We start from the raw sequence: 13,602 nt of genomic DNA on the forward strand, positions 1-13,602 counted from the left end.
AGTCTGTAGCCGATTAATCGGCCGATATCTCCCTACCCCACGAAAAAAAAAAAACTATTTTAAATGAACAATCTTTATCTTTATTACACATCCTTACACATAACTGTTGAACTGAAAGTCTGTGTCAAATAAATAACAAAATAAAAACATAAATCTGGAACACAACATGAATCTCAAAGAGTAATGAATACCTACATAAATAAAATAAGTAGTAAAGAAAATATAATCTGCAGATGAACATCTAACTCAATTTGTTGTGCCCACATCCTTTCCTCAGCAAAACAGTCCCATAGAGGGACTGTGTTTCCTCCAGCTGCCGTCTAATGTTAGAAACAAGAAACATGTCAATCAATTAAATACAGCTATTTACTAAATAGGCTATCAAATAGATAATGTGTATATATATATAGATAGATAGATAGATAGATAGATAACTAATATATATTTCAATCTACATGAATGATTAAAGTTGCACTTTATTAATCCTTTTTAAATTGAAATGATGCTGCAGTTGTTTTCTTAAAGTTGCTGGTTTAATAAAAATCTTTCTGATAAAGTAAAGTTTCACTAAAGTTACAAATGAATGGTTATTATCATCACAGAAGCTTTCTGGCATATTTGGGAGAAAAAAATAGAAACACTAATTCAGCAGAAACAACTCAAGTAGCATCAAAGAAGTTACCATCAGAATCTTATATAGAAAGCGAATGTATCGCCCCTGTGTCAGTCTCTGGCTCTTTCCCTTTAACTTTACCTACACATTGTTGTTCACAACAGTTTGTGTTGACGTCGTGACGTGCTTTACTCCTACAGCAGCCTTATGCAAACGCAGGTTTTTAATAAACCCGTTTTTGCCACTTGGACTTTGATAATAAGTACGGAGAGTTTCCTGAGTGTGATCTGCTGGATTACATCGTTGGAAACATGTTGGATCTGTGTACATGTCGATGCGCTCCGTGGCGTGTATCAGGCCAGATGCTGCGCGTCCCGTTACATTTTTAAATACCACTCTTACAAACTATTAGTGTTTGTGCACATTACCGGAGTGAGGAGGATCATAACAAGTGTGATTTCATGTCATGAATGGACAGTTGACGTTACGTGGTTGGATTATTTAGAATAGAGAACGCCACATTGGTAAGTAATCTAAGTAACAGTTAAATGATTTATTTTCCTCCCTGCCTGCCTGTCTTGTATCGTGGAGAGCTGATATTGTTACGTTATATTCCAGAGATAACTTTTGAGGGGAGAAATAAACTGAAACGAGTAACAAACACAATAATAACATACAACATAACAACAACAATAATAATAATAATAATATAGAAGATAAAATAAATAAAATAAATAATAAATACATTTAGATGCTACATTTTACAATTTCTTTTCAGGTGAAGCTGACATTCCAGGTTTCTATTATGTTCATGTGTGGTTCCCAGAGCTGCACAAAGTCTCTCCGCTTGCCTTTAAGTAAGTTAGTCTTTCCAGACCGATAGAGTTCGTAAGTTCCTTTATCCACATTTTCAATGATGGAGCGTCCATACTCTTCCAACACAGAGCAATAGCTCTCCTGGCATGTAGAAGTCCAAAGTCCAGAATTTTAGTCCGCTTCTGTGTTTGTATAAAGTCCTCTGGATATATTCCAAGCACACAGAGTTTGACATTTAAGGGGATTCTGGTGTTAAACATCTCTGATAAACATTTTGTAACATCCTTCCAGAAAATTTGAATCTTTGGACATTCCCATAGACGGTGAAAAAGAGTGCCTTTCTCATTTGAACATTTAGTACCGACATCTGGAATAGTATCAGACATGTGGTGGAGTTTGACAGGGGTTATGTACGTTCTCATCGACCATTTATATTGAAGTAATTTAAACCATGTATTTATTGTCTGCTTTTGCACTTTTAAACAAGCCTCATTCCAGTCGTCTCATCGATATCTTCCTGTGTATCAGTTTTCCAAGCATTTAGTTTATCAAGTGTTGAATCTTTTGTGTATGCCACCAATATGCTGTAATATTTAGATAGGTGGCTCTTCCCTCCCAAATTTCCAAGTGTTATCTCCTCAAGTTTTGATAAAGGTGGAATATACATAATCTGTTCATATTTAGATGAAATGAAGCTTTTTAACTGTAAATATTTGAAGAAATGTTTTTGGGGATTTGATATCTCTCACATAATTGATTAAAAGAAAGTAAAACACCATCTACATAAAGGTCCTTCATTTTCTGAATACCTTTTAAAAACCATGACCCAAATCCTCCATGCTTTCTGCCAGGTGTAAACTGCTTATTACCCCAAATAGGAGTAAATTGCGACAGTACAGGCATATCACCTACATGTCTGTGTGCAGCATGCCAAACTGAAATTGTATTTTTAAGAAAGGGATTTTTTGTTACTTTTTTCAATGTCTTGATATCTGAAGAGTATAGATATACATTTAGTGGAAGATCTGGAATGGACTTTTGCTCAATGCTTACCCAAGCTGGAGATGCCGTGGTGCAAAAGTAATATGATGCTGAAGTCAGCTGGGCAGCCATGTAGTACCATCTAAGATTGGGGAGTTGAAGCCCTCCCCTCTCATAAGGAAGGTATAATAGTTTAAGGCGGAGTCTAGCCTTTCTGTCATTCCAAATGAATTGACTGAATATTTTGTTAAGTTTATCGTAGAACATGTTTGGTAGTGGCAATGGGAGTGTTTGGAATAATATAAAAATGTAGGTAAAATAGTCATTTTTAATATATTAATTCGTCAGACCATGGAGATAGGCAAGCTGGACCATCGGTTCAATGTTCCTGTCACCTTGTCTACCAGGGGGTCATAATTTGCTGGGATTATTCCATCTAGTTCAGGAGTGATTTTAACACCTGGGTATTTAAAACCTTCAGTAGTTGTCATAAAAGGAGTATTTACTACGGGATTATGTCTTTCCTCTTTATTAAGAAACATTAATACTGATTTTGAATTATTAATTTTATATCCAGAGAACCCTCCAAATGTTTCAAGTAATGTCATTAGATTAGGGATGCTATTTTTTAAATTTGTCAGGAAAAATATTATATCATCTGCAAATAAAGAAATGCGATGGTCTATCCCCCCAATTGTAATGCCTGATAGTCCTACGTGTGCTCTTACAGCCATGGCTAGAGGCTCAATTGCTAGTGTGAATAACAGTGGAGACAGAGGGCAGCCCTGTCTGGTTGATCGCTGTAAACTAAAGGGCTTTGAGATGTTACTGTTAGTCAGGATTTGTGCAGTTGGGTTTGTGTATCTTAATCGAATCCAGTTGAGATAAAGTTCACCTTGCCCATATCTTGGAAGGACTTCAAAAAGGTAACCCCATTCTATTCTATCAAATGCTTGACATGCATCTACTGATAGCATTGCTGTATCTTTTGCATTCTGTCGCTCATGCAATATATTTAACACCCGTCTGATATTGTGATATCCCTGTCGTTTTTGTATGAAACCTTGTTGATCATCAATTATCATTTAGGGAGATATTTATCTCATCTTTTAGAAAGTGCCTTGCAGAGTATCTGTGTGTCACATCCCATTAAACTAATTCCCCTGTAGGATGAGCATTCCGTTGGGGGCTTGTTTGGTTTTAATATTAGGGTTATTGTTGCTAATCTTAGTGAGTGTGGGAGCGTTCCTAAAATAAACGATTCTTCATACATGTCAAGAAGTGGCCTTGAAAGTTGTTTTTTAAATGTTTTATAAAACTCTATAGGTAATCCATCCGGTCCGGGTGCTTTACCGATATTTATATCCCCTATAGCTTCACAAAGGTCTGCTGCTGTTGTTAATGGACTATCCAATGTTATTTTTTCATCATCTGATAGAGTCTGAAATTGCAACTGGTCAAGGAAGGTTTTTTGAGCCTCTATATTTCCTGTATATTCAGATTTGTATAGTAATTTATAATAGTTTTAAAATGGTCATTTATCTCTGATGGTTCTACAGTTAAATTGCCGGATGTTGACTTTATACTATTAATTGTTCTTTCAGCTTGCGTTTTCTTTATTCTCCAGGCCAACAATTTCCCTGCTTCTTCCCCTTGGTCGTAATATGTTTGTTTCATCCACATTAGACTTTTAGCTACTCTGTCAGTTGTTAATTTATCGTAATGAGCTCTCATGATAGACAGATTATGTAACTTTTCAGGGTCATTGTTATTATAAATTTCAGTCTCCGCGTTTTTAATGTGGTTTTCTAGTGCTTGTAATTCTTGGTTGTGTTGTTTGGTTTTAGAACTTGTGTAACTAATAATTTCACCTCTTATGTAAGCTTTAAATGCTCCCATCTAATGCTGGCCGTGGTTTCACCTTTATTTAGTTCTAAATATTTATCAATGCAACTTTCCACAAATTTAACAAAGGTTGGATCTTGTAATTAAAAAACTTGTAACCTCCACCTTCTCGGGCATTGCTCAATCCTACCTAATTGGATCTCCATAGAAACTGCTGCATGATCACTAATTACAATACTATTGTACCAGCATTTTTTGACATTAGACATTAATTCCACAGAGACTAAAAAATAATCAATGCGTGAATGACTTTTATACGAGCTTGAGTAACAGGAGTATTCCCTTCTGTTTGGGTTTTGTGTCCTCCACACTTCAATCATTCCTAGGTCTTTTATATAATTAATCAGAGTTTTCCTGGTTTGTACATGAGTTGTATCTATTTGGGTGGATCTATCTAACACTGGATCTAGGGCACAATTAAAATCTCCTCCCATAATGTAAAGTCCTCCCAAAGCTGACACAGTTAAAAATAGTCTTTCAAAAAACAATGGGTTGTCGTCGTTAGGGCCATAGACATTTATAAGATTTAATTTTAGTGTCAGGATATTACCTTGAACAATAATATATCTTCCGGATGGGTCTTGAATGGTTTTTGAAAGTTGAAATGGTATTGAATTGTGTATGAGAATGACCACTCCCCTTGCATGACTACTAAAACAAGCATGAAATACTTGACCTGGCCATCTTTTAATCAAATAATGTATGTCTGAGGAAACTAAATGTGATTCCTGTAGGAATATTATTTTAGATTTAAGATATTTTACCCTATTTAATACTTGTTTCATTTTGGCTAGTTTTCTCATTCCACGGACATTCCAGCTTGAAATATTAATGTTCAAACTACTTTTCTGTTTTGTTTTCTCCATAAATCACTATCTCAGCATGGGGTGAAGTTATGGAATTGTAAAAAAAGTAAAAATAATATGATAATGATGAATAAAATGCAAGTACACACACACACACACACACACACACACACACACACAATAGTCTGAACAATCCCTCCCTCAATCTTAGCATTTCCCAAACTGAAATGCACATCTTTCCCCTTAAGTAACTTTGGGGGACGCTGATCCACAATTTGAGGAGCAACTAGTCAGCGTAGCCCAACCCAAGCCCTCAATATCAACCAGTGTCCGTCAACCGTACACTTTCAAAATGGCTTAGTAATTTCTCCCTTTTGAATGATAAAATATCGGTAATACAGTACAACCATATTAAGAAAATGTATACCGGACCAAACATCGGCTACAAAATATGTAAATATTAGCAACCCATTATATGCACTACACAGAGTTGTGTTTAAATAAGCACACTTGAAAACAGCAAAAGGTATGTATATACTTACGAAAGAACCTGGTATATATATGTGTGTGTTCGAAACTCAACTCAAAACAGCTCACTTTGAAGTACTTGGACTCCCATCTACACCTCCTGATAGTCACAGCTAATTAGCTGTTTCTCAGTTGGAGTCCTAATATTATGTTGTGGTCTTCAGTACCGCATCATTTTGAGTTCACGGGTCACGTGTAGCTGCTGTTGCTTGTGGAATGTTTTTGCAGAACTTTTCAGCCTCCTGTGGCGTTGAGAAGAGATGGATCTTACCTCCGTGCAGTACTCTCAGCCTGCATGGGTTATGCTGGATTCCACGGAAGGCGTTTATGTCAACAAACAGCTTCGTTACCGGGTTAAATCCCGTCGGATGCAAACAGTCTCTGCCGAGAGATCCTCTGCAAATGATAACTTGACCCCGTCATGTTTAATATCTTCGCTTTGCCTCTCGATAGACGAACTCCTTCTCCTGGAACTTTAAAAAGCGAACCAGGACCGCTCTGTTTTGGTTGGGCTTCCCCGATGCTGGTGTACGGTGCACCCTCTCCAATGTAAACGATCTGTTAGGGTTCAGCCTTAGCCATCTCGGTAACATGTCGTTAATGAAGTCGAGCAGTGTTTGTTGGCCCTCAGCTCCTTCTCTCATACCAAAAAGCCGGAGGTTCTCACTTCTGCCCCGGTTCTCCAGATCTTCTGTTTTAGACTCGAGATATGCGATTCTCTTCATGGCCGAGTCTAGAGCAGCTTCTGCCTTTTCAAGTATTTTTTCGGTCTCGTGTATGCGGCTTTCAGCTTCTTCAGTATGTGCTGCGTTGGTGGAAACATCCCTTTTTACGTCTGTCACTTTACCTTCCAGCGCAGCCATTGAGTTCGCCATATCAGTCAGACGGGTGTCGATATTGTCCAACTTTGTTCCGAAGTCCGCTTGGAGTGATTTCAGCTCCTTTAACACTTCAGCTATGTTAGCCAAGTTAGCTTCTGTGTCGCTCGGTGGACTTGGCGGAGTTGTTTTAGTGCCAGTCTTGCGTCCTCAAGTAAAAATATCACACTGCTTGATTGCAGAAGGTTTTGACATATCAAGACCGAGGTTCTTTAGGAATGTTATCCGAATATGTTAGGGCTTTTTAAATGAAATCGTGTACGGCTGTGGGAGCATCCTCGCTAAGCTGCCATCTTGGTCCAGGTCACGTGACTTCCCATGATCCCATTAGTTGTGCTAGGCTTGCACTCACTGCTAGCCAAATTGTAGCGAGCTTGCTAGCTAAACAGAGACAGCAGCATGAGCGCTGCAGAAAAGCAGTGAAAGTTAACGATAGTCTAATTAATTAATAATGCAATACTATAAACAACAACCTTATCATGATCATAATTTGTGAATAAAGCTGTGTTATAAAATTAACTTTAATTTATTATCTCAGGTACCTGCATTACCTGTATGTCACGTATGGAGACTCCATTAAAAAGGCGACTGAACGCGAGGTACGCCCCTGCCTGGGGCTGCACAGCCATCGGCCACTATCGGAGCCCAGATCCCCGATGATTATAGTTTATCGGGGCCGATTAATCGGCCAAAACGATCAATCGGTCGACCTCTAAAATAAACTAAACCAACAACTCAGAGAAAAACAAACAAAGTAGAAAAAGCTACGTAAAATGAGCTTCTGCCTACCAAACTGCTTTGGGATATTATTTTGTTCAGTTACCAGTAACCTAAACACAAACCGGCTCCTGGTGTAACCTGGGCAGAAGACAGTGACAGCTCCTCCATTGGGGACATAGACAGTGTCAGCGCTGCTGTCGCCTGGGTCTCAGAGCGGTCCCTACTCAGCGGCTCATATTTAAGTCCCGTCCATTATAATGAAACCTGGGATTCTCATCGAAACATTGAAAGTTTTGAACTCCAAGAAGTTAAACTGGGCATGCAGTGGGGTCACTCAGACCCGCAGAAGAAAGACTTAGCATCCGTGCTCGATAGCACTGCCGGGTCTCTCCTTCATGTCTCGCCTACGCTGCTTCACCTGCAGCTCAGCTCCCTCTCTGTCTTCTCCCTCTGGTCCACTCAGACCTGAATATCAAGCTCCTGGAGGGGCAACTGAGAGCTTCGGGTAGGTTATTTCCCCAGACTCAGTGGACGTTCTTTAATTGTGCCGGGTAGATGCATTTGGCATTAATGTTTTTCTGCTTTAATTGTTTAATTACACCCCTCACCTGCGTTCTCTTCTTTTGTAACTCTGGGGAATAATCATGGTCAAAGTATGTCTGCCCTGCTCCGTAGAGGATTTGTATTTGGGTCCATCCATCCATCCGTTGTGTGCAGTAGTGGGTAGTAACGTGTTACACTGAATCCGTTTCATGTACTTGAGTAATTTTTTCAAATAATTGTACTTCTAAGAGTACTTGTTTTTCGTAGAATACTTTTTACTGTTACTCTGGTAAATTTGCGATAAAAAATATGCACTTCTACTCTGTTACATTGGGCTACACACGTCTCGCAACTTTTATTGACACCAGGGTTGGAAATGAAGCCCCCGCCACTCCGAAGTATAACTGTTAAGGATCGGTTAATGACTTCACCACATACGCGGACGTGTCTGTGAAGCGGACAGCGGTACTTCCATCTGACAATGACACCACTGTCTAATCCCTTAGCAGATGCCTGCGACGTCTCTGCTACTGGTTTCTAGTGAATACGCTAACGCAACCAACCTCTACTAAGTTAACCATCATCAGTGTCGTCTGCAAACACCAGTTAGCAACTTATCAAGAGCTAACCACAGAACATAGAGGAGAAGAGGGGCACGGTGAGCCGCCTCATGTTTCTGGTGCACACTGTTTGTCATTGAAGCAAACATTCATGAGACACCATCATTTCTTTCTGGCAGTGATGGAGACAAACACACAGGAGAAGGGCTGAGTAATATTCAGGCCTGCACGTGTTTTTTTTTGGTTTGCAAAGAAACATTTTAGTCGGCTATATCAGTTTAATGACAAGTATGTCAAAGCAAACTATCTGGGTCAAATGACCGCCGACCAAATGACCAAAAACAAATCATATCAGCGATGTTGAAAAACATTTATGGAATATTGTTACGGTTAGAAAAGATGTTTTAAAAATAAGTGAACGTTAGCCAGTTACTGACAGAAGAGTTTGGACAATGCATGGTAAGATTTCATTTAATCTGAATATGATTTAACTTCTGATTGTGCACATCGTCTTATCTTGTGTTACAACTTATTGATGTAATGAATTGTATCTAATGAAGTTACTCACTGCTTGAGTAGTTTGTTTATGTGATACTTTCTTACTCTTACTTAAGTAGTTATTTCTAAAGCTACTTTTACTCCTACTTGAGTAAATATAATTATAAAGTAAGAGTACTTTTACTTGAGTACCGTTTCTGGTTACTCTACCCACCACTGCTTGAGGGGTGGGTTTCTGTACTCCCAACCCTGACAGTTCTTGGTTGCCTTCATTCTGTCCTCTGCATCACTGGCAAAACATGTCTTGGCAGTTTTGGAATAAAACCAATAGTGATCATAATCAGTGGTTTGCTCTCATGCTATCTTTCCATCTTTCAACATTGGACACCCTCCTCCCACTGACCCAGCCCTCATGGTCAGACCCCACAGCTCACTCCCTCTATCAGTCAGCTGTGTCATTAATTGTCCTTAAACTTGATGTTTTCTCCACAGAGTTCAGCAGAGCTCAGAGGTTCACAGTGATCAGTCAGCCCAGCAGCATCAGACAGACCTGGACTCCACATTTAAGGTGTGTACAACACACTGTTTACAATGAACTACATTAACTACAGGCTAAATGCCAAACCATCATTCAGTCTCCATGCTGTTCTGTTTGAGCAGCAGGCCTTCAGACTGACTGATGGATCACATGTTGTGTTCTACCAGTTTATATTCATGTTCAGAGTCTGATTCTGTTCCAGCTGCTGGAGGAGAACATTGTCACATTTGTGAAGAACGAGCTGAAGAGAGTCCAGAGGGTTCTGAGTTCAGATTACCCAGCATGCTTAGAGAGTCAGAGGGAGGAGGAGGAGGTGTTGGATGGTGATGATGAAGATCAGAGGAGCAGCAGAGATGCATTTGTGAAGATCACTCTGCACTTCCTGAGGAGAATAAATCAGGAGGAGCTGGCTGACTGTCTGCAGAGCAGTAAGAGGATTTAATCAGGTTTAACATGATGGAAAGAGGAAATGCAGGTTTACATTTCTAAACTTAGTAAATATGATACACACATCTATATCAGATCAGAGCTTGTTTGTCATCCACTAAATGCTTTAATAAAACTGATGCAGAAGGAAAAACTCTAAAGCCACACTTGAATGTTGAGATTTTCTTCAGGATCCACTCTTTGATATCATTTGTTGTTTGTTTATTCAGGAGCTGCTGCTGCAGAGTGCCGACAGAAACTGAAGTCTAACCTGAAGGAGAAGTTCCAGTGTGTGTTTGAGGGGATCGCTAAAGCAGGAAACCCAACCCTTCTGAATCAGATCTACACAGAGCTCTACATCACAGAGGGAGGGACTGGAGAGGTCAATGATGAACATGAGGTCAGACAGATCGAATCAGCATCCAGGAAACCAGACAGACCAGAAACAACCATCAGACAAGAAGACATCTTTAAAGCCTCACCTGGAAGAGATGGACCAATCAGAACAGTGATGACAAAGGGAGTGGCTGGCATTGGGAAAACAGTCTTAACACAGAAGTTCACTCTGGACTGGGCTGAAGACAAAGCCAACCAGGACATACAGTTCATGTTTCCCTTCACCTTCAGAGAGCTGAATGTGCTGAAAGAGAAGAAGTTCAGCTTGGTGGAACTTGTTCATCACTTCTTCACTGAAACCAAAGAAGCAGGAATCTGCAGGTTTGAAGAGTTCCAGGTTGTGTTCATCTTTGACGGTCTGGATGAGTGTCGACTTCCTCTGAACTTCCACAACAATGAGATCCTGACTGATGTCACAGAGTCCAGCTCAGTGGATGTGCTGCTGACAAACCTCATCAGAGGGAAACTGCTTCCCTCTACTCGCCTCTGGATAACCACACGACCTGCAGCAGCCAATCAGATCCCTCCTGAGTGTGTTGACATGGTGACAGAGGTCAGAGGGTTCACTGACCCTCAGAAGGAGGAGTACTTCAGGAAGAGATTCAGAGATGAGGAGCAGGCCGGCAGAATCATCTCCCACATCAAGACATCCCGAAGCCTCCACATCATGTGCCACATCCCAGTCTTCTGCTGGATCACTGCTACAGTTCTGGAGGACGTGTTGAAGACCAGAGAGGGAGGAGAGCTGCCCAAGACCCTGACTGAGATGTACATCCACTTCCTGGTGGTTCAGACCAAACTGAAGAACATCAAGTATGATGGAGGAGCTGAGACAGATCAACACTGGAATAAAAAGAGCAGAAAGATGATTGAGTCTCTGGGAAAACTGGCTTTTGAGCAGCTGCAGAAAGGAAACCTGATCTTCTATGAGTCAGACCTGACAGAGTGTGGCATCGATATCAGAGCAGCCTCAGTGTACTCAGGAGTGTTCACACAGGTCTTTAAAGAGGAGAGAGGACTGTACCAGGACACGGTGTTCTGCTTCATCCATCTGAGCGTTCAGGAGTTTCTGGCTGCTCTTCATGTCCATCTGACGTTCATCAACTCTGGTGTCAATCTGCTGTCAGGAGAACAAACAACCTGGCGGTCTAAAGTGTTTAGAGAAACAAAACGTTTCTATCAGAGTGCTGTGGACCAGGCCTTACAGAGTCCAAACGGACACTTGGACTTGTTCCTCCGCTTCCTCCTTGGTCTTTCACTAGAAACCAATCAGAGTCTCCTGAGAGGTCTGCTGACACAGACAGGAAGTGGTTCACACAACAAAAAGAAAACAGTCAAGTACATTGGGACAAAGATCAGTGAGAATCTGTCTGCAGAGAAAAGCATCAATCTGTTCCACTGTCTGAGTGAACTGAATGATAGTTCTCTAGTGGAGCAGATCCAACAGTCCCTGAGATCAGGACGTCTCTCCACAGAGAAACTGTCTCCTGCTCAGTGGTCAGCTCTGGTCTTCATCTTACTGTCATCAGAAAAAGATCTGGACGTGTTTGACCTGAAGAAGTACTCTGCTTCAGAGGAGGCTCTTCTGAGGCTGCTGCCAGTGGTCAAAGCCTCCAACAAAGCTCTGTACGTGAACACATCATTCTCCATGTTAAATGTAGTTTTACTTTATTCAGAAAAAACAACTATCTCTTGTAATAGTTTCCTTTTATGTGCTGTTGATTCCTCTTCAGGCTGAGTGGCTGTAACCTGTCAGAGAGAAGCTGTGAGGCTCTGTCCTCAGTCCTCAGCTCCCAGTCCTCTTCTCTGAGAGAGCTGGACCTGAGTCACAACAACCTGCAGGATTCAGGAGTGACTCTTCTGTCTGCCGGTCTAAAAACTCCACACTGCAGACTGGAAACTCTCAGGTTAGTGTGCAGCTGTGTGAAAATGATAACCCTCTGAGCTCACATGTTCTGTATATTTGCTCAGTTCTCAGCTCTCAGTCCTGTGAGTCTGAATAACCCTGCACAGCGAATTCGGCCCTTTGGAATAAACTCTCTGAGTTAAAATCAACTCAATTTGAGTGTACATGTGAGACCATCGAATAAACTCTCGGGCATAGTTAAAGTTACTCTTTTCCGGGAGTTGATCTTTCAACTCTTTTTAGGAGTTAAAACTGAACTCCTCTGGGAGTTAAAACACTACTCCCATTAAGAGGAAAAAGCACTCTCATTGAGAGTTCATTTTAGGTGAACTCTTTCACAGTGTTAACAGTGAAATTGTTTTATTGAACACTTACAGAGTTAATATATAAAATCACAAAAAATGTTTTTTAGATGAAAATTAATACAAAAAACACATAAATTACTTCAATGCCTTTATTTGAACACATCCAGAAAGTGTGTTCACAACTCCTTGCTTCATGAATATTAACTTTTGTAACAAGTTACATTTCGAGTAAAAGCTTTCTTCAGTAACAGTGTAAACATGTAACAGCATACACATTTAAAATAAACAGCTACAATGGCAGCTTAACAGTTAGGAAATTGTGTGGTCAAATGGAAATCACAAATAAAAAATATGTAGTAAAAAAATAAATTTGCATATTTCAGCAAAACTGTAAAAAAAATATACCATACCACATCCCTCTGTGCTGCATAAACTTTTCTGAGGAAAGTGCAAGTGTGATCATTTTTAAAACAACCTTAAATGTAAATGTACAGCAGTCTGTTAGGATTCTGAAAGCAAACTTCTCTGTAATGCAGGATTATGTTAACATGAAATAGAATGTTAAACGTGCTGTTAAAGCACGAAAACATGTACAAGAACGTAAAACATGAATTCAATACATTCAGTTTGGCCAACATTTTAGGCATTTTAGACCAACAGATTAAATAATACAGCCCTCTGACACAACATCAAAATAAAAATCACACCCATAGGACATTTGAGAATCCAAACTTTTGAAATGTCTTAATTTCTCCCTTTCTAGAACCAGTATCTTCCTGGGGATGTTTTCACTAACTTGGAAAGCATGGAAATGGTCATGGAAACAAGTTTCATGTTCATTTAGAACTAAAACACTTTACCATTGTGCAAAATGATAGAAGTTATTTTGCTGAAGACTGGTGTGTTTTCTTGTGTCAGTACAAACAAAGAGGCCAACGCGATATTCACACTTTACCCAGTTTGTCAGGTTGACAGTGGCTTGTGAATCAATGTGAAGATATGTAGACACATGCTCTGTACACTCTAGTGTTTCAAGTAAACACATTTTGACTGGACCAGACTCAATTGCTTTTGAAGTCAGGCATTCCCAATGATAGGCTACTGCAAACTGGTGTTTCCTTGCAAGTGATACTGTTAAAAAGTTTTTCACACCATCCTTAAAAAAATGGTGTTTAGCCATAGT

General features: G+C 40.0%; 1 protein-coding gene across 1 annotated transcript; it reads left to right on the top strand.

Moving 5' to 3' along the window:
- The first annotated feature begins 10,247 nt into the window (after nucleotides 1-10,247).
- On the top strand, nucleotides 10,248-11,956 carry LOC138609468 (protein NLRC3-like). Its single transcript, XM_069682103.1, has 2 exons — nucleotides 10,248-11,811; nucleotides 11,942-11,956. The coding sequence occupies exons 1-2, from the start codon at nucleotides 10,324-10,326 to the stop codon at nucleotides 11,954-11,956; spliced, it is 1,503 nt and encodes a 500-aa protein (XP_069538204.1). The 5' UTR covers nucleotides 10,248-10,323.
- Nucleotides 11,957-13,602: the final 1,646 nt, after the last annotated feature.

Source organism: Semicossyphus pulcher, unplaced genomic scaffold (assembly GCF_022749685.1).
Source record: "Semicossyphus pulcher isolate SPU_LCO1_2020_fin unplaced genomic scaffold, fSemPul1.0.p SCAF_5, whole genome shotgun sequence".
NCBI lineage: Eukaryota > Metazoa > Chordata > Actinopteri > Labriformes > Labridae > Semicossyphus > Semicossyphus pulcher.

Bases quoted from the DNA above. Each gene is read 5' to 3' on its own strand.
- LOC138609468 (XM_069682103.1), top strand. From the start codon at position 10,324: ATGACAAAGGGAGTGGCTGGCATTGGGAAAACAGTCTTAACACAGAAG.